The sequence below is a fragment of the Ceratosolen solmsi genome, unplaced genomic scaffold (genome assembly GCF_000503995.2).
Source record: "Ceratosolen solmsi marchali unplaced genomic scaffold, CerSol_1.0 scaffold56, whole genome shotgun sequence".
Classification (NCBI taxonomy): domain Eukaryota; kingdom Metazoa; phylum Arthropoda; class Insecta; order Hymenoptera; family Agaonidae; genus Ceratosolen; species Ceratosolen solmsi.
In genome coordinates this window covers 6,363,062-6,381,743 of record NW_011948425.1, presented here as the reverse complement: position 1 = coordinate 6,381,743, position 18,682 = coordinate 6,363,062, and the positions used below count along the sequence as shown (strand labels likewise).

General features: G+C 38.1%; 2 protein-coding genes across 2 annotated transcripts; one reads left to right on the top strand and one right to left on the bottom strand.

Moving 5' to 3' along the window:
- The first annotated feature begins 729 nt into the window (after positions 1-729).
- Positions 730-10,319, top strand: Regnase-1 (zinc finger CCCH-type containing protein regnase 1). Its single transcript, XM_011500508.1, has 9 exons — positions 730-921; positions 4,694-4,943; positions 5,932-6,406; positions 6,472-6,757; positions 7,599-7,902; positions 8,393-8,579; positions 8,703-8,753; positions 9,495-9,502; positions 9,740-10,319. The coding sequence occupies exons 1-9, from the start codon at positions 904-906 to the stop codon at positions 10,111-10,113; spliced, it is 1,953 nt and encodes a 650-aa protein (XP_011498810.1). The 5' UTR covers positions 730-903; the 3' UTR covers positions 10,114-10,319.
- Positions 10,320-13,565: 3,246 nt separating this feature from the next.
- Usp16-45 (ubiquitin specific protease 16/45) lies at positions 13,566-17,925 on the bottom strand. Its single transcript, XM_011500507.1, has 13 exons — positions 17,518-17,925; positions 17,248-17,375; positions 16,966-17,150; positions 16,711-16,879; positions 16,481-16,645; positions 16,178-16,396; positions 15,800-16,062; positions 15,441-15,643; positions 14,834-15,347; positions 14,520-14,772; positions 14,109-14,372; positions 13,835-14,031; positions 13,566-13,697 (listed from the first exon to the last, which is right to left on the bottom strand). The coding sequence occupies exons 1-13, from the start codon at positions 17,600-17,602 to the stop codon at positions 13,625-13,627; spliced, it is 2,718 nt and encodes a 905-aa protein (XP_011498809.1). The 5' UTR covers positions 17,603-17,925; the 3' UTR covers positions 13,566-13,624.
- Positions 17,926-18,682: the final 757 nt, after the last annotated feature.

Genomic DNA, 18,682 nt, shown 5'->3' with positions numbered 1-18,682 from the left:
GTTATGGGCAAGTTGTTGGGGAGTTCCGCTCATACAAAACGACCGACGATTCGTGCGAGCGATATACTTAACGTGGCTAGTATAGTGCAAACGGTGAATTTTTCGAGATTGGGACGGTACGGTATGGGGTGGATGGAGGGAATATAATGGTGGTGGTAGTGGTAAGATTGGGAGCGCCGGTTAATGGGCCGAATCCCTGAGGCCGATCCATGAGATTTCTGGCGGGCCTCAGGATTAAGGAATAATAACGGTCGGCGATCAGAAGAGGCTCCTTCCGTTGTCGATTTTGACGGCACGGCTGCTGGGCCCGGGGGAATAGGGAGAGAAGAAGAAGAAGGTGGAGAAGGAGGAGAAGGAAGGGGGTGAAACACTCACCATGTCCGGCCCTAGCACATCCCGACTTGGACTACGTCATTCGGTCGAGGCTTCCTTCTCCGCGGCAGCGAAAAGCGGCGTATCTCGTTTTGTAGGGAGCAGGAGGAGGTTGAGGTGGAGGAGGTTGAGAAGGAGGAGGAGAAGGAGGAGGTTGAGGAGGAAGAGGATGGGGCCGGGGGGGGGAGGTTTAACTGTGGAAGTGGTGGTAGTGGTAGCGGTGACGGGGATGGTGGAGGTGGAGGTGGTGGTGCCTCGGCCCGCGGCCCCTTCCCCGACGTCCGCAGAAGCGTCGTGACGTCGACGGCGGCTGGGCCACGGGGACTGGCTCGTTTCTCCGGCGGCGATGCGCGTTGCCGCGCGGCCCATTCACTAAGCGCCGGCCCGGGGGCCCCCCGAGCGGTCCCAGCCAGTCGAGCAGCGCACGCGCGCGCTCACAGTCGAGCTCGGGCATGCGAGCTGGAGCGCGCAGGTGACGAGGAGGCGGTGGAAGCTCCGCTCGACGCCGGTGCATCATCCTCGAAGAGCGACATGACGATCATGGGAAAGGTGAGAGCGGACTGACCGCGTGCTCGGCGACCCCAACGATAGCTCCGACGTAAAGTCAAAGGAGCCTCGAGTTTTTTTCGCTTCAACGCGAGTGCCGTTTCTTCTACTACGAATTGCTCCTTCGATCGTTTTCCTCCTCCTCCTCCTCCACCTCCTCCGCATCTACATCTTATTTTGCCTCTTTTACAAATCGAAGCGCTGTGATGATTTATCGCTGCTGTAATGGCCGCTTGGATCGTCGGACTAACTCGAGCCGGGGAACGTCACGGGAGCGCGACTCTCCGTCCTTCGGTTGCGTTTCGTTAAGCGGGCGAGTCATTTGTTGTGCGCGGTGCGCGCTTGCGCGCGCGCGCATTATCGCGTACCGGCTAAGCGATAAAGAGCGAGTGCCGGGTATTTTACGTTCGAACTGACGGCGAATTTTCTTCACGCTTGTGCCGTCGACTAGCGAGCGCTCGCACTCGCTTTATTGGGATCGGCTCCGTTGTTTACAAATCGCATCATCATCGTGGTGAACACGACCCCTCTCCCATCCGATTTTCCCCAAATCGTTACCCCCACCGGTTACTCCGCCGTAGCTCCACTGCTCGTGCTCCTGCTCCACGGCATAAGCGCCGCAATGCGATTTTCCCACGGCGCACTCGCGTTGACAATTTCCCGAGATGCTGGCGAGCAACGTTCACTAGAATCGGGGACTGCTGATCCGGGTGTCCGAGCGGGAGTGGGATCGATTAATCTCTGGCCACGTTAAAAAGCGCTCCCAGAGTGAAAGCAACAACGACGGCAGCTACGACGGCAGGATTTACGTATGTGCTCGCAGGAGCAACGACAAAGAAGAAGGACATAAGCCAGATAGATAGATAGATAGAGAGAGAGAGAGAGAGAGAGAGAGAGAAAGAAAGACGGAGGTAGCACGGCGCGCACGCACCTGTTTTCCCTGTAGTCCCGCTACTTTCACTGCGCACGGATACGAGGATAGATCCGTCTCTCCATCATCCGAGTCTCTTGTTCCTCTCTCTCTCTCTCTCTCTCTCTCTCTATCTATCTATCTATCTGGCTTATGTCCTTCTTCTTTGTCGTTGCTCCTGCGAGCACATACGTAAATCCGAATGTCGCAGTGAGCGAGCATGCGAAATACTTTTTTCCTTTTTCCCTTCGGAAAATTTTCCTCGACGGTGGGATAGTAAGCGGGCGCGGACTTAAGTGGGCAGACGACATCGCAAACTCGTTCTTTGACGACAGAAAATTTTGCTCGTTCGCATTCCTTGCGTGAGGCCTTCCACTACGATTTACCTCCCCTCCCCCGCCGCCACTATACCTCTTTCTCCGTGTTTTCATCTCACTTTTTTCAACGACGGCGCTTTACTTTTATAGCGAGGGTAATGGCTACTCTGTCAGTGCGATTGCTCTTCAATGCTTGCCAAATGAAAAGAAAAGGAAGGAAAGAAAGAATAATAAAGAGTCCCTTTCAATAAGATAATTTATAATCGTCCACTCGGGCACTGTTACGTCGGGAGCGCCGTTATTTATTTTTATTTGCTTTAGTAATTCGTATTAATTAAGTAATTTCGCTTCTCCGTGTTTCCAGAAATATCGTCCTCAACGACGATGCTTTATTTTCTTTCCTTAACGAAACGCACAATTATATTATTCGCATACGTCCAATAAATATTATTTCTTCCACGTTACCATTGAGCCATTTCTCGCAATTCTAATCTCCTAGGAATATATTTACATTTACTTCATGCTAATGAAATAACATCATTATAAAATTTTACTTTACTGCGATAACATTACGGGATAACAAGTGCAGATTTACAATTTCGTGCAGAGTATCCTTCTTAATTCAGCCTACGAATTTATTATGAAATGGAAACATTACTGCAATCACATGGAGATTAACTTTAATATACCATACAACCATACTTGAACTTTAAAGCGTTTCTTTGTGAAATTGATTAGAAACTATTTTAATATTTTAGCATGTACTTATCAATGTAAGCAACCCCTCTTAACATCGACGATAAATACAATATTTTGGTTCATTTAGGTTTTTTATTTAGATTATTTAGGTTTCTTCAACATTCAATAAGCGAAGAAGTCATTATTTATTAAATATGTTATTGTACGTTAATCAATAATTTTGTTCGCAGACGATAATTAATATGCCCGATAATTTTATACAACTGTGTTTTAAAATTATTAATTACATTGAAAAATATTTCTCACAATACTGATGTGAAATAATTTTATGTGCGTAGGATCTTATTTTCATTTTTCTTTTTTTAGCTCTTATTGGCCGACTACAATGTTAGAAAGTCGACTCTCTATTGAGTTGAGTTGGTATTAATTAGTGCGGAAACAATTTTGTATCTTGTTAGAGAGTAATTTTTTTTTTATAAGAAATTTTATACAATATATCTTTAAGTATGTAAAGAAAAATGATTTTTTTTTTTTGTAGATTCTATGGCAATTAAAAGTAAAATTTAAACTATTTTAATTTCAACAGCTACTTATTATTGAAGGATCTGAGAGTTTTCATAAGAGATATATTTACTTTATTGCAGATGATAATAATGAATTGCTTTTACTTTCATTATGAATACTTTGCGACTGGTTTGCTCAAGAATCTTCTATCTTTTCACAATTATCCGAGATAATCATCGTGGTAACTTAATAGCAAATTTAGTATTATTTTTCGTCCTTTAATTATTCGAACAACTGAATAAATAACAATACGCCTATTATTTATAAGCGTCAATGCATCAAACTAAATCCGTATATTATGTGTTAATGTGACAAAATACGGATTTGCTTTTCAAATACAAACATGTTTAAATATATGAGATAATTATTAATCGCATCAGGATTTTATAACGTTAAAATTCTCGAATAAAACGAAAGAATTAAATAATTTTAACGAACGACAAATACATAAAAGATTTCCGATAAATTGTAAGACTCGTTATTTTTATCTAAAGTTAATAGCCGCAAGTGCTTTTGAAATATTACATTCTCGAATGGATAATGCAAATAATTAATCGCCACATTGACTACATAATAATTAAAGCATTTATAATAATTATAAAATGTACGTCTACGCGTGGTTATACGCAATGGTCTGTTGTGCATTGTAGTCTTACATAAATGTAATACAATTACATTTCAAAATAAGTTTTATGATAACTCTGTCGTCCGCAACGACCTTCAACTCAAAATGTTCCACAAGTATAATTTTGTATTCAGCTTTACGAGTTTGTTACGAAGCCTTTTACATTTCTTACATTGATCGTTCCTTTTAACGGAACGATCTTCGTCTCGAAAGGAATATAAGCGAAGTTACGAATTCACACTGTATTCCTCCTTATTATTATCCTCATATTATCATCCTCATTATTATCGTCAGAGCACTATCGGTTGCACAATCACACGAATCTCATGACAACTATATATATATATATATATATATATATATATATATATATATATATACGCAAATATGATAAAAAGTAAAAAAAGAAAAAGAAATTTAATAAAAAGTATTTAAAAATAGAATTTAAGAACCAAAAAAAGGCGATGCTATAGTTGAACAGTAAAAGCGAGAGTGTCGTAAGAAAATGTAAGTTAAAAATGTAAGATAATGTCGTGAATTTTTGAACGAATGGATAAAACGGCGTTGGTGAGCGCGGAAAGGGATAGGGCGAAAGGAGTGGTGAAAAGTATTTAGCCAACGACGTAAAGATAATTGCACGCGTGTACTTCACTGTTACAGAAGTACGTGGATTGCACGATATTGGGCAGCGGGGGTGGCGCGGAGGCTGAGGACTCGTCTTACGACAGCGACTACGAGGTCGAGGAGGACAGCACGTCGGCGCAGTACGATAACAAGCTCGCGACAACGGCCCACTCGGATGTCTCGCGCCAGGCCTCCGATACCCTGGCGGCTGAGTTCGCCGAGTACGTCACGGTCCATGGGGCGTTGCAGAATATCGGCGCCGCGACGCCGGCTCACAATACCCCAGGTACGTTATCACTGCTCACCGGCTAGTCGGATCTTACCGAGTGCCTCTATTTACTTCAATGACGTTATCCTAATGCCGTGGGGCGTTTACACTTTTTTCGTTACTTAATACGCAACGCGACGGCTGCCGCGACTCTCGAATTCAAGTTCCTCGAGTTATGCCGAGGTGAGCGTAATCTCGACGAAACTTTATATAATACGCTGCTTTTACCACAGGTGCTCGAATAATTTATATATATATATATATAGATGATTAGTAATAATATGGAGTATAAAAATTTTTCCAAGAATTATCGACACCAGGCTCAACTCGCTTAAATTACTTGTTCGAAGCTTGGATAGAAGATTGGATATACATAAATAGCTTCACGTAATAGCTGTTAAATAATAGGCTCAATGATCAATCTCGACTTAGCCCACTATGTATCGGCAACTATTTATGCCAATGGAATTATCTCATTCGATGGTAATAGCAATTATCGTGCCATATTGCCGGTAACAGAGAATATCGTTAGTTTTAAATGAGTAAGTGAAAAGTCGAGATCGAATGTCGAGCCGCGCACTTGCACTAGCGCAGCCAACTTTCCAAGCATCGAGTGAAAACCTTACCTTATTCTCCTCTCCTTCTTTCTCACAATGCCAGATTACCGTGGGCATTGCGATCGCAAAAAATCGTATAGTCAGCGGGTGAAAGCCTGCTCATCCTCGTTACCTCCTTAACGGCGCAAGTGCAAGTAATTCACGCGTTCATTGTCAATAATGGTAACGCGTGTATCGCAATATAGCCAACGTCACGCGCAAACAGGATTGCCTCCATCGCGGCAACGACGATGGAATAGAGATTCGAATTGAAATTAGCCTCAAAGTCTACGCGATGCAATCGACCGAGGCATCGGCAATATTATTAATTAACGCACGACGACGACTCGTCAACTCGTCCTTGTGACGAATGAGCGCGGCTCGTAAAAACTATGCCTATCCATCCGCAGGCTACGCCGCTCGAGTGGAGTTCGCCCTCAAGCTCGGCTATACGGAGCGACTGGTTCAAGCGGCACTGCAGAAGCTGGGCCCCGAACCCGGGCAAAACGAGCTACTCGCCGAGTTGATAAAGCTCGGGGCGAGCGGGGCGCCGAGGCTCGCCGAAACGGCGGACGAGTCGGCGGCCGAGGCCCTCCTGCCGACGGACGGCGTCGAGGAGGCGACGGCGGGCCCGGAACACGAGGCCCTTCGCCCCGTCGTTGTCGACGGCAGTAACGTCGCCATGAGCCATGGCAACAAGGAGGTCTTCTCTTGCCGTGGCATTAAGATTTGCGTCGATTGGTTGCGCGCCCGCGGCCACCGCGAGATCACCGTCTTCGTGCCCAAGTGGCGTAAGGAGGCCTCGCGGCCCGATAATCCAATCGTCGAGCAGGACATACTGGCCGAGCTCGAGCGCGATCGGCTCCTCGTCTTCACGCCCTCGAGGTAGGTAGAGCCGAGCCGCGACTCGTCACTGCACGATTAAACGAACTGGCCTTCCGTGTCCCAAGGCTCGTCGGTGGTAAGCGGATGGTCTGTTACGACGACCGCTACATACTGAGGCTGGCCGCGGAGGTCGATGGCATCGTCGTCAGCAACGACAATTATCGGGACCTCGCTCAGGAGAATCCCGAGTTCCGAAAGGTCGTCGAGGAGAGGATTCTCATGTACAGCTTCGTCAACGATCGCTTCATGCCGCCGGACGATCCGCTCGGTAGGAGTGGACCGACCCTCGACAACTTCCTCAGAGTCGGACTTAGGCGCTCGGAGCCCGCTCCACCCTGCCCATACGCAAAGGTTACCCAACATTCATCATACATCATACATAATACATCATACATCATACATCATACATAATCTCGGCCGTAGAGCGACCTGCGAAATGCGTTAATTGCGACGTGTCGATGAATCCCCGGACGAATTCGAGCGAGAAATACGCGTTTTATCACGATTTTACGCAAGGATCTTACAACTTCGATCATTCCCTAATAATGTTTGACTCTCTCTCTCTCTCTCTCTCTCTCTCTCTCTCTATATATATATATATATATATATATATATATATATATATATATATATATATCTTTGCAACGACGCTACATTCGGGCTTGGCTATTATTCGTCTGCAATGAAAAATGGCCAATCACAAAGGCCGGCACATCATTTCAAGTAGCAGGCAACACGGTCTTTTGTTCGTTCCGAGCCGAGACAGGTGCAGTCGTTACGAGACTTCAACGTAAAAAGCATAAATTCCGGCAAACGGACGTTGCTCATAGATGTTTTTAGCATTTTTGCATTCAAATTGGCCCGATGCTTTCAAGCGGCACATGCGCGCCAAAAGAGAACGGGATCAAGGCGAAAATTGGCCTCTCTAGCTTCCGTCAAAATTCTACGTTACCTGCACGATTGGTCTCGCTTCTTTTCTTCTTTTCTTCTTTTCTTCTTTTTGATATTTATTTTCATTTTACAAACATTCATTAGGATGATTATTATTGTCGTAAAGAAGTAGCGAGCGCGACTCGGTCATGCCCCGATACTGACTAATTAGTTTAACGAAGTCGGCCGATCCCCCTAACCCCGTCCACGTTGTGTAACGGCGTGTGCGGCCTCCCATCACATCGCCCATCATCTTTTACAGAAGTGCACGTACGGCAACAAATGCAAGTTCCGGCACCCGGAGCGCGGCTCACATCCGCACAAGTCGGTGACGGAGAGACTCGTCGAGCACGCTCAGCGCCACCTGCAGGCGCGCGGGCCCAGCCTCAGCCTGCCCTTGACTGTCCAGCATGCGTTCCTCAGCAAGACGAGCTCCTGGGCGGCCGGCGATCCCAGCCCCGCCTCCAAGAGCAGATCCGCGGAGAATGTCACCGCGGAGGGGCCACAGAGCCACGTCGTACCCATCGCTTACGCGCAGTCCATCCTCGCAGCTCAAACAACTCAAGGTGAGCCATCCATTATTCAAGAGCCATGGCGGCTCAATGGCTTTTTAACTCTTTTGTCCTTCGTTTATTTTTCTTTAAAGTTCGTTCGTCGAATCGATGAATAGAGGGAAGTGACTCTTTCCTCCCTCTAATAGAGGGAAGTGACTCTTGCCCCCCTCTGTCCCGGATGTCGTTGCGTTTGGATTGTCTTACGTCGCGCTTAAAGAAAAAACCACGTCTAAATTCGCGTTTGATGGGCTAGTTTATTTATTTATTATTTGTTAATCGAAGAATGAGAAAATGTCATATCGACTATAATTATTGACTGGCTATTAAAAGTTTGGACGGCCGACTGCCAACTGCCAATTTCGACCTATTAATAATGATATTCCCGAGATCGATTAGTGCAGCATTTAATGAACCATAAAGTTGATCTAAGTTTTAATAAGAACCTTTCCTTAAAAACTGTTCATATCCGATTTAATAATTTGATGATTATATTTTGAAAAAGGGTATCCATCTTCGCTTGGATGGATAGCGCCTAGAATTGTAAATCCTGATCCAGAGCCGGCGAACATGCACAGGAAACTCCAGCGCCAGTTGACGCTGAATCCCAATTGCGATCCGCGAATCAATCGTTTACCAGTATACCATCAGCAGCAGCAACAGCAACAGCAACAGCAACAGCAACAGCATCAGCAACAGCAACAGCAACAACAACAACAACAACAACTGGTCGCCTCGCCGAAGCAGCAACAGCCGCAAACGCTTCGTTCCGCTCAATCGATCGTTAATTCGCCACATTCAGCGATACAGAGTAGACAGTTAACAGTACGCGTCAGTAATGATTCCTCCTATCCGGTCTCAATGAGGTAAATAAAAGACATACACCGTATGCGCTGTTATGGAATTCTTAATTGTCATCAATTATCTAAGATGAAGCGACGATAAATGTACACGACACTCCAATCGATCGATTAATTGTCTGTAATATTCGTTTTAATTATTTACTATTATCTTTTAGCAATTTTTCAAACTCTCCTTAGAATATAGATTGCAATCATTCGTGATTAATGACCATTTAATCTATTATAAGTTGGACATTTTAACGAATAGAATTTAAAAGCGGTCGGATACGTTGAACTATATACGTAAATGAAAAGCAGTTTTTAAGGAATGAATGAAGTAACTTGGAAGATGAATTAATTTTTTGATCGATCAATTTTAAATTGTTATTGTCTATGAGAACTTGATAAATCAAGACTCATACATTTTAATAAGAGTTAATTTTTCAAGAATATAATTAAATAAAAATTAAATAAATAAAATGTATATCTATATATAAAAAATTCCGTGTGCATGTGTGTGCGTGCTCGAGAAAATGTGAAATAAATTTGTCTCTTTTTTTCTTATTCTTTTTTTGCACAAAGTTTGTAAAATTACAGTAAAATATTAATCTTTGGTTCAATGTCGGTTCGTTTCACGATAAATGCACACGGGTGCCGAAGTTATATGTTGCCAGCTTTTTCCAAGATTGAATTATTGAGAAAAATTGGCGATTGGCATCAACGATACGATAAAACCATAATATAAAATTTAAAAATTTTCTTTAGCTGGGAGCATCAGCATCAACACCAGCAACAGCATCAACATCAAAAACAACAATCCCTCGCCGAGGATCTCCTCAAGCACTTTGGTTCCGAGGATTTGGACGTGCAGCAGCAGCAGCAGCAGCAGCAGCAGCAGCAGCATCAGCAACAGCAGCAGCAGCAACAACAACAGCAACAACAACAACAGCAACAACAACAACAACAACATCAGCAACGTCAGCAGCAGCATCAGCAACAGTATCAGCAACGACATCGCCAGTATCGTCATCAACATGTGACTCGGATAGCATCCGCTCCGGGATCCTATCGGGCCTGGCCACCTCGTGTCAGCGGCAACAACGCGAGCGTTGGGAACGTCACCGGAGCCTCGTTGACTCTACCTATCCAACGTCTCGGCACCTCGGATCCCCAGCTGAATCTCTTAAGCGGTCACGCTTCGATCCTGCAAGCACCCACCTGGGAAACGAGCCAGCATCATCAGGATGCTCGCAGGCATCTGCATTACCACCTGGCCAACATCTTCCCCGAGGAGCAAGTGCAGGCGGCGATGGCTCTTCATCCGCGTAAGACCGATCCTCAGCAGATCTGCGCGGCCATTCTCACGATGTTCCCGAAACTCTAAGCCGGAAATTATAATTTTCATCATCCGGTGCCGCGCGAAGCAGGTTGATGCGCTCGTTTCACGTGCCGACGGGGCTGAGCGTTCCTCGCGTCTAACGACTTCTCGAGCTCAACAATCTACAAAAGACTCTTATTATTGCTTAAGATGCTCTCCTTGGACTCTCGACTCGGCTTCTATTGGTCGACAAGCCGTTACGCTCGTAACTTTCCGCGAGCCACTCCTACCTGTTCTCCGCACTTTGCCGAATACTATTATTATTTTCAAATTTTTAAGCGGAACGGTCGGGTGCTTTAAGAATATCGAACATGAATTTTATGTGATTTTTTTATTTATTTTCATTATTAATATGAATTGGAAAATTGTGACAATGGTAAAGAGCTCCTGCAGTAATTCCACTGGAAACTTGGGCTTTCCCGTGCTCAATGAAGGAATGGCGTAAATAAATCTTCAAGAGCGAACGAAGATTGTTGAAAGTTTGACGGAAAGATGCTGTGATTTTTTGTCACGCGATACGTAGAGCCAGGAAGAGAAAATGTGTGCAGTGTACATTTAACGTAATACGAAAACAAAAAAAGAAGAAAAGGAAAAATAAGAAGAAAATAAAGAGAGAGAGAGAGAGAGAGAGAGAGAGAGAGAAAACAATTATTTGACGTACTCTCCGTGAGAGTAGCGTTGTATCGTAATGAAATGGTTCATTAAACGAATAATTTTCATTAGAGGATAAATTTTCCATATTATGATGGCTCATTAGTTTACGTAATGTTAGGCCACGAAAATCGATCTCTTATCCAGCGATAAAAATCCAAGCGGCCACGTAGCTTCGCGAAAATCATTATGGCCTTTCCCTTTAGAGTTGCATATAGTTTAACGAATTATGTACAAACACATTGATACAGAAAGATGCTCAAATTCCTGTACTCTATTATTGTATAAATATTTTAACGGATAAAGATGCAATGTGAACTATGGTCAGTGTACAAATCTCAGTGAGATTGACTCTTAGAATTCAAAGAACAAGGATAATTGCTTTGATGTCTAGATGTTTAAGTGAAACGCGAAAGTAGCCAGGATAATCGACGGTCGTTTAATTTATTTGTTTACGGTCCCCGTCCCTTATCAACTTGATTCATAAGAAAGATTTAAAATTAGGTAGGCAGTTCGATTAGATAATGAATATTTTATTTTGTGCATATTGATATATTTGCTTGTGCTGCGCAATAATTTCTTCGCCTAGTATGATCAATTAGATAGTGCATAGATAGCGCAATACTTGTAAGAACGTGGATTGCACTTTCTTCTTCAAATATATTAATAATATTAATATATTAATAAATATATTAATATACTATCAATGAAATTGACAAGAGCTAGAGAACGTAGTTTCAAAATGGTCAAATGGTTTAAATTTGTTCATGTTTGGCCTTTCGTTTATTTAATTAAGCGCCCGATATTTTATTTATGCAGCATACTTACTTAGATGCACAAACACAGAACGTTTTTTTGTAAATTTTGCCAAAGTCCACCTGTCTAGAGCCAGAATCAGCTCTCAGGGCATTATCAATGGGGTATAAACATTTTTATTTTTATTTTTATTTTTACTTTTACTTTTATTTCTATTTTTATTTTCTTATACGATTAACAATACAATCTGCTTTATAATCTCTACAATGTTAAAGGTCATACAGTAGATGATGAGGTATTTTTGCTTTTTCAGTGACTCACATTGAGTCCTCGAATGCTATCAGAACTTTTTGCTCCAATCAGCATTAAGTTATGGCATTCTCAGTCATAAGGAGCCTATTCATCTCTATACAGTTTTGTTTTCATTTTCATTATTATTTTACTTTTATTTCTATTTTTACATGTGTCAATATCATTTTATTTCCAAAGATTAAAATGTATTTATATTTTTTCAATCGATACTTCTGATCGCTTTTATTATTATTATAATTATTATAATAATAATTATTATTATTAATATTTTCTTTTTATTAATTATTGTATAAGCCGGCGAATGAAATAATGCAAAATCGTATTTCCTTTCATAACTCGTTACACCATATAACTTTCAATTTACATTAATTAATTGTAAATATACAATAATCCGTAATTTTAAGAATTAAGACAAAAAATTCAGTACGAATTAATGATCTATATTATCATTATAAATCATATTGTAAATGTTTGTATATTGATATTGGCAACGAATTACACGTACGTGCAATTAATTATTAATTGTGATATATGCGCAATACAAATGCACACCATTAACAAATTAAAAATTTTATATGATAACGAAATGGATTTTATAAATTTAAAACAACAGCATATATAAATAAACGTTTATAAATGTAAAATGTATCGTTATCGGCAAAGTGTTACATATTGTTTTTCGCAACTTTTATTATTTTATTATTTTATATCTGTACTAATGGTAATGCAGTACAAAATATTTACACATATGATAAAATAATTGTTAATTTAAAGCTGTATTACGATATTGAATAAACAATATGTCGACTGAAATATTTAAAAATTTTCAGTACATTCTCATCTACTAATTATTATATTGAAAAATCTTTTAATAATTAAGATCTTTGAATATAATTGAATTTTACACGTTGAAAGCCTTTAATACTAAATGGATTGTATACTTTAATTTTTTAATACATTTTCTCACTAAAATAGTAACATGTAAGGAATGGACATTGATCCTTCTTATTTATGGAAATATGTTAGCGTTACAGTGTATAAGATTTCATTGATCAAAATATATATACAATTTCAAAATTTATTATTTATTCTTCACACAATTTTACTAATAGTGGTTATTTTAATAATAGCCACTGTTGTCAGAAAGAACATACCATTTATATATATATATATATATATATATATATATATATATACATATATATATATGTATCCTATTATGGGTGTTAACAACAAATTAGAGAAAAATAAAATAATTTTTTTAAACAGGACTTTATTTATCGATATAATACAAATTATGAATAATTTTCTTTTGCAAATGCAATAAAATGCACATCAAGTAATAATCACACATCATTAAAATTGACAAATTTTTTAATTTGATCGTGATGCAATATTTATATTTCCTTTATTTCTTAAACTTAAATTATTATTGAATACATGATGCTTTTTTTTTATCTTAAATGATAACATTCTTCACACACACATATTTACCTTGATTAAATTTATAAAATAAATGATAATCGAATATGCAATAGAATCTACGATAAATCATATACCATATTATTAATTATTAAATGTTTAAAATTACTAAAAATTCAAACGATTTTAATGCTTTTGATACGACGTGCGAATTTCTTTTACATTTTTGAGAAAATATTTATTACTAAACAATTTACACAAGTCATTAGTGAGTGCTGATAATGTTTAAATTGGCATTATTGTTTTAATTAGTTAATTTATTTTATTATAATTAACACGAATTGACGGGTGTGGAGTATTTAAATTAAAACTAAATCTACAGTATTCTTTCATAGAATAACAAATAAGCTTCCTTTTGTAAAACAGTTTTTTCATCTACTTTTTGAACTCTAAAATATTCAAGAATTTATGTTATAAACATTTATTAAACGGCATAAATGATAAAACACACGCACACATGCGCGCACATATTTGTGCGTGTGCGTGCGTGCGTGCGTGTGTATAAGAAATAATAAATAACACATACCTAGAATCAGAGATGTAATACCACTGACCCGGTGGTGTTTGAATTTCAGTAATTTTAGGATCTGTAATTTCAAGATCAATAGTTTCACTCTTTTTCAAGTCCAAATTAGACTCGCTTGATGTTTCATCACTTGGAAAACTATCTTTCGAAGGTAAAAATGACCATCTGGGATCGTTTGGTTTTAACGGTGCTCTTGACTAAATGAAAGAGAAAAATTGTTATTTATCCAATGTTTTATAATTTCATAAATTTTATTTTTGTCAATATCAATTACCTTTACGTAAGATACATAATGTCCTCCACATAAATTTCCAGTATGCACAACCACACCATATAATGCATATACCTGGCGTTTATCTTTGCTGACAGGTGCAAAATCTAAGAGCATCGGGAAACTAACATGCTTACATACTTTACGGAAACTGAACTTTTGCATTTGAAATCTTTTTAAATGTAAAATGAGAACTGCTGGTACTTGAGAAATCAAATATTTTTTTATACTATCTGTACAAACCATTTTCACTCCTTCCTTTTCACCCTAAAGAATTACAATTATACTTTTTAATTTATTACTCAAGGTATTGTATTATATTATTATCAAAGGATTTCCTAACAGGCACAAAATCTAAGAGTATTCGCAATAAGATACTTTAATATACTTTTCCTGAAATAGAATAAAATATACCTTATTTTCTCTTTCTGTACAAGCAGCACAACCCACTTTATTATTCCCATTCATTAATTCATGTTTAGTGAATTGATTAAGACACAATTGTATCGAACATTCTCCTTCGTTAGAATATGAAATCGATGGTTCAGAGAAGATTGATAAATCCAATTTTGTTATACCTGATGTTATATCACCGATGCCATTAGTTAGTTTGGTCGTGTCATTTTCATTATCGCCTGAATTTTCATCTGCTAAGTCAACGCTTGTCCTGCAAAATAAATTATTCATTCTCAAACTTATAAAATTGAAGATAATGCTAATATACTTACTGCATAGAACTTTCTTGATCATTCAAATCAATCTGTTCAAAACTTTTAGATTTTAAAAAGGGTTGGTCAATTTTCTCTGACACTCGTTCTTCGTCGCTCGAAACCGAGGTAGATGAAGTATTTTTAGATGTAAATGGAGTACTCATTGGACTGATAGTAGGTCCTTCGGGACTTGTGATATCAGAATGTGCTAGAGAAATTAAATGAGAAAATTCTGCTGTTTCAATACTTTTATTTTCCGTAATATCTATCATTGAAATATCTGTTGGGCTTGGTGATGTGCTGTTTTTGTAGGCTGATTGCATAATATGAAAATTGCTTGATGTATCGCTTAGAACAGGTAGGACATTTAGCTCTAGATTATTAGTATTTTGTTCGGTGTCTCGAAATTCTGAAAGAGATTCTGGACTTGTGACTGCGGATGGTTTTTCTGAACTGTATCCCGACTCACCGATTTCTGGCATTGAAACATCTTCGTTTTCAATATTATCTTCTACATCGGCATCGCTTTCCTCTGAAAACAAAACATAGATGAAAATTTTATTCTACCTATTACAACTATTTGTTAAATTTTAATAATAATATTATAATTATAATTTATAGTTACCAAATTCTATTACATTCTCTTTTTTTTCTTCAGATATACGATTTGGATTAGATATAGATGGGCTAGTAATATCACGATTTTTTATTCTATTTGTTCTATTTTTCTTATTAGCGGCCTTATAAGTCTTTTTGCATTCTTGTGTAGAAGAATTATTGGAATTAATAATCGAGTCTATTGAATTCTCCAATCCACTGCTTTTCCTCCTTGTTTTATTTTGTTGTTGTTTATTTTTGTTTTGTTTTTGTTTTGTTTAGATAAAAATGTTAAAAATATTCAAATATTATCTTAAATTTTAATTATATATATTTAAATTTTTTCCTCCTTTACCAGTTCACTAATTACATATAAAATAAACTTACTTAAGATTAGGAGATTGTGATTTTTCAACCAAGACAGGTAAACTAAGATCTAGAAATGGCTCAGCTCGAGATGAGTAATGACGACAATTTAAGCATTGAAGAGCTGAGAATAATTCTCCCCTAAAAATTCGCTCTGGGCCCAATAATTTAGCACTAGCTTGATTTCCATAGAATTTAACACGATCTTTCAAATTACTGTCTATACACTGACGTTTCGATTTTTCAGTTAGATCGAGCTCTTGTAAAATTATTGTTTTGTACCTCTAAAGGAGCAAAAATAATTTTTGTATAATTTTTTCAAAGTAAATAAGTTTAAATAATATAATATAATAAAATAATATAGTATAATGGAATAACGAATAGTTGTTAATATTGTACCTGTAGATCCTCGCTACGAACTTGTTCTAATAAATGCCTCAAAAGTTCGTGTGAATCGTGTTGACCACCGTCCGTGTATTGATTTGTACTTTCCCTTAATGAATTTAATAATTCTAAAGGATTATAAACTTGACCATTGGAATTTTGCATTTCTGTAAGAGTTTTACGTAATATAGGCGTAAAAGTACCAGTTTTTTGTAAAACTCCCTCTATGGGTGGCTAAAAGTCAATGCGCAGATGATAGATACATTAATAGAATTAAAGAAAATTTAATAGGCAATATTTTAAAAATCTTCGATATACCAAGTCAACTTCTTTGTTATCAGCTCCTTTAAACCCTCCACCAGGTATTACAATTTTTTGTCCAGGCACTTGCAAGTCATCCAAGACTTTAATTAAATATGGTGTCTGTGCAAGGCATTGTAGTACTGCATTAAAGAAGCAAGTATTTCCTAAATTTGTTAATCCCTACAAATACAAATAAGTTAGAGGGTTTCGGGCATTACCGAACGAGCGGCCGTATAAATACATACCCCGACTTTAGGAAAATCATTCGATATTGCTTTATTATCATTGTCTGTGCTGGATTTCTCATTTTGGCACAGTGGTATACAAGGCTTTGGCTGAATTGGCTTATTTGACTTTATCGAATTTTTTAATAATTCCGTAACTTCAAGGATTTTCTTCTTACTCCCACTATTACTATAAACGATGGAATACGTAATGAAATAATTAATTTGAAATTTAAAACTTTGAAATTTCGTGATGCGGTAGAATCATAAACATACCTATGATAAACATTTTTATCACAGCGGTAGCACCAAACAGTCCAATCGAAAGTATTAATCATTACACAATGTTCGGTACTTCGACTAGTCTCGAAATGTTTCTTCACATGGTTATTCTCACTTTTTTTACATACGGAATGTCCACATTGCAAACAAATCCATAATTCAGAAGATTTACAGAACAGCTAAAAATGGTTTTCGCAACAGAAAATTATTATCGTATATTACTAAAAATTCTATTAAAAATACATAAATCATTCAATAGGCAATAATTCTTATTACTTCGTCGTCAATCATTACGGGATCCTTATTTTTGAGACATTCGACACAGATATTCTTTTTATCCTTGGCTACTTTTCTCAATTTGTTCAAATTAACGGCCTTTAGAAAATGTTGGCATTCCAATCGCTCTAAAAATTGCATTATTTTTTTTTTTTTTTTTTTTTTTTTTTTTTTTTTTTTTTTTTTTTTTTTTTTTTTTTGACAAATTAAGAAATTTTCAATCGTTATTAAATAACGATAAATTAATAATTATAGGGAATGTAAATGTACTCATACTGTTACATGAATCGGTACATCTCGTCGAATCTCCGCTTTTCTCCACACTAGCATTGTGCTGTCTGCGTTTTTTCTTCATGATAGCAGTGAAAAATTAAACGATTATTTAACATGCATTGGAGAGTGAAATATCGAACGTACGCATACTAGGGCATTGTTTATGTTCGTCGCAATGCTTTCCAACGAGCGAGCACGATTCTGAAATTTATTTGATTTTCGCCTCGTTGGTTTAAATAATTCTAGAACTCTCGAAAGAAGTAGGCTGACGAAGCTGATACTCAGTGGAAAAGAGATCGTACGAACTTTTATAAATATTAAAGATTTCCCGAAGTAAATCACTCATTATAATGGGACTCCGTACTTTTCACATTCTCAGTCACATCACCGAGCCCGTCCCCGTTGTCCGTCTCCTTCTTCAATGCTTTAACACAACGGCAGGAAAAGTTTCCATTGCACTCGGGCATGGCGCGGAAGTCGCGAGCAAGAAAAAGGAAGATAGAAAATCATCCAAACAACTTGTACCAATCTTATAACTTTGAAACCGAAAGGCTGGCTGGCTGTCTATAAATATAAATGAAATCAATGTGAAACCAATTTATTGTACTTGCACTCTTTGCGGATAGGCATTTATAAATGATTAAATGGTAGCTTATCCTAGCTAGAGCCTATCAAAGCCTTCAATCAATATTAGTTGGTAAATGTTAATTGCGTATGTGCAGTAGCATCATCTTCCATGTCGATACTATTTTAAAAAGCAGCTCTAGCTACGATTACTTGAAAATGTCTAGTTTATTATTTATAACTTGTAGCCAATTAGAGGAATAAATGGTTTCGGGCTACGAGGATTTGATTTGTCGCGTTTAAAAATTGTAAGAATTGTATTTGCGAAAAAAGTTCGAACTTTAATTATTATTATTGATTTTGAAAGGGGTTTTTTTTTTTTGTATCGAAGCTTATTATTATTATTATTATTATTATTATTATTATTATTATGGCCAAAGTATTCAAATCTCCCGTTGTTACATTGTCTTTAGGTTATTATAACGTTCTATTTTTTTAAAATAATTTAATATTTATCATAAAGATATATTTTTACAATTATTTCTATCTCATAGAGCTGATAATATAAATTGAATTTTATTTACCACCCCCCCCCCCC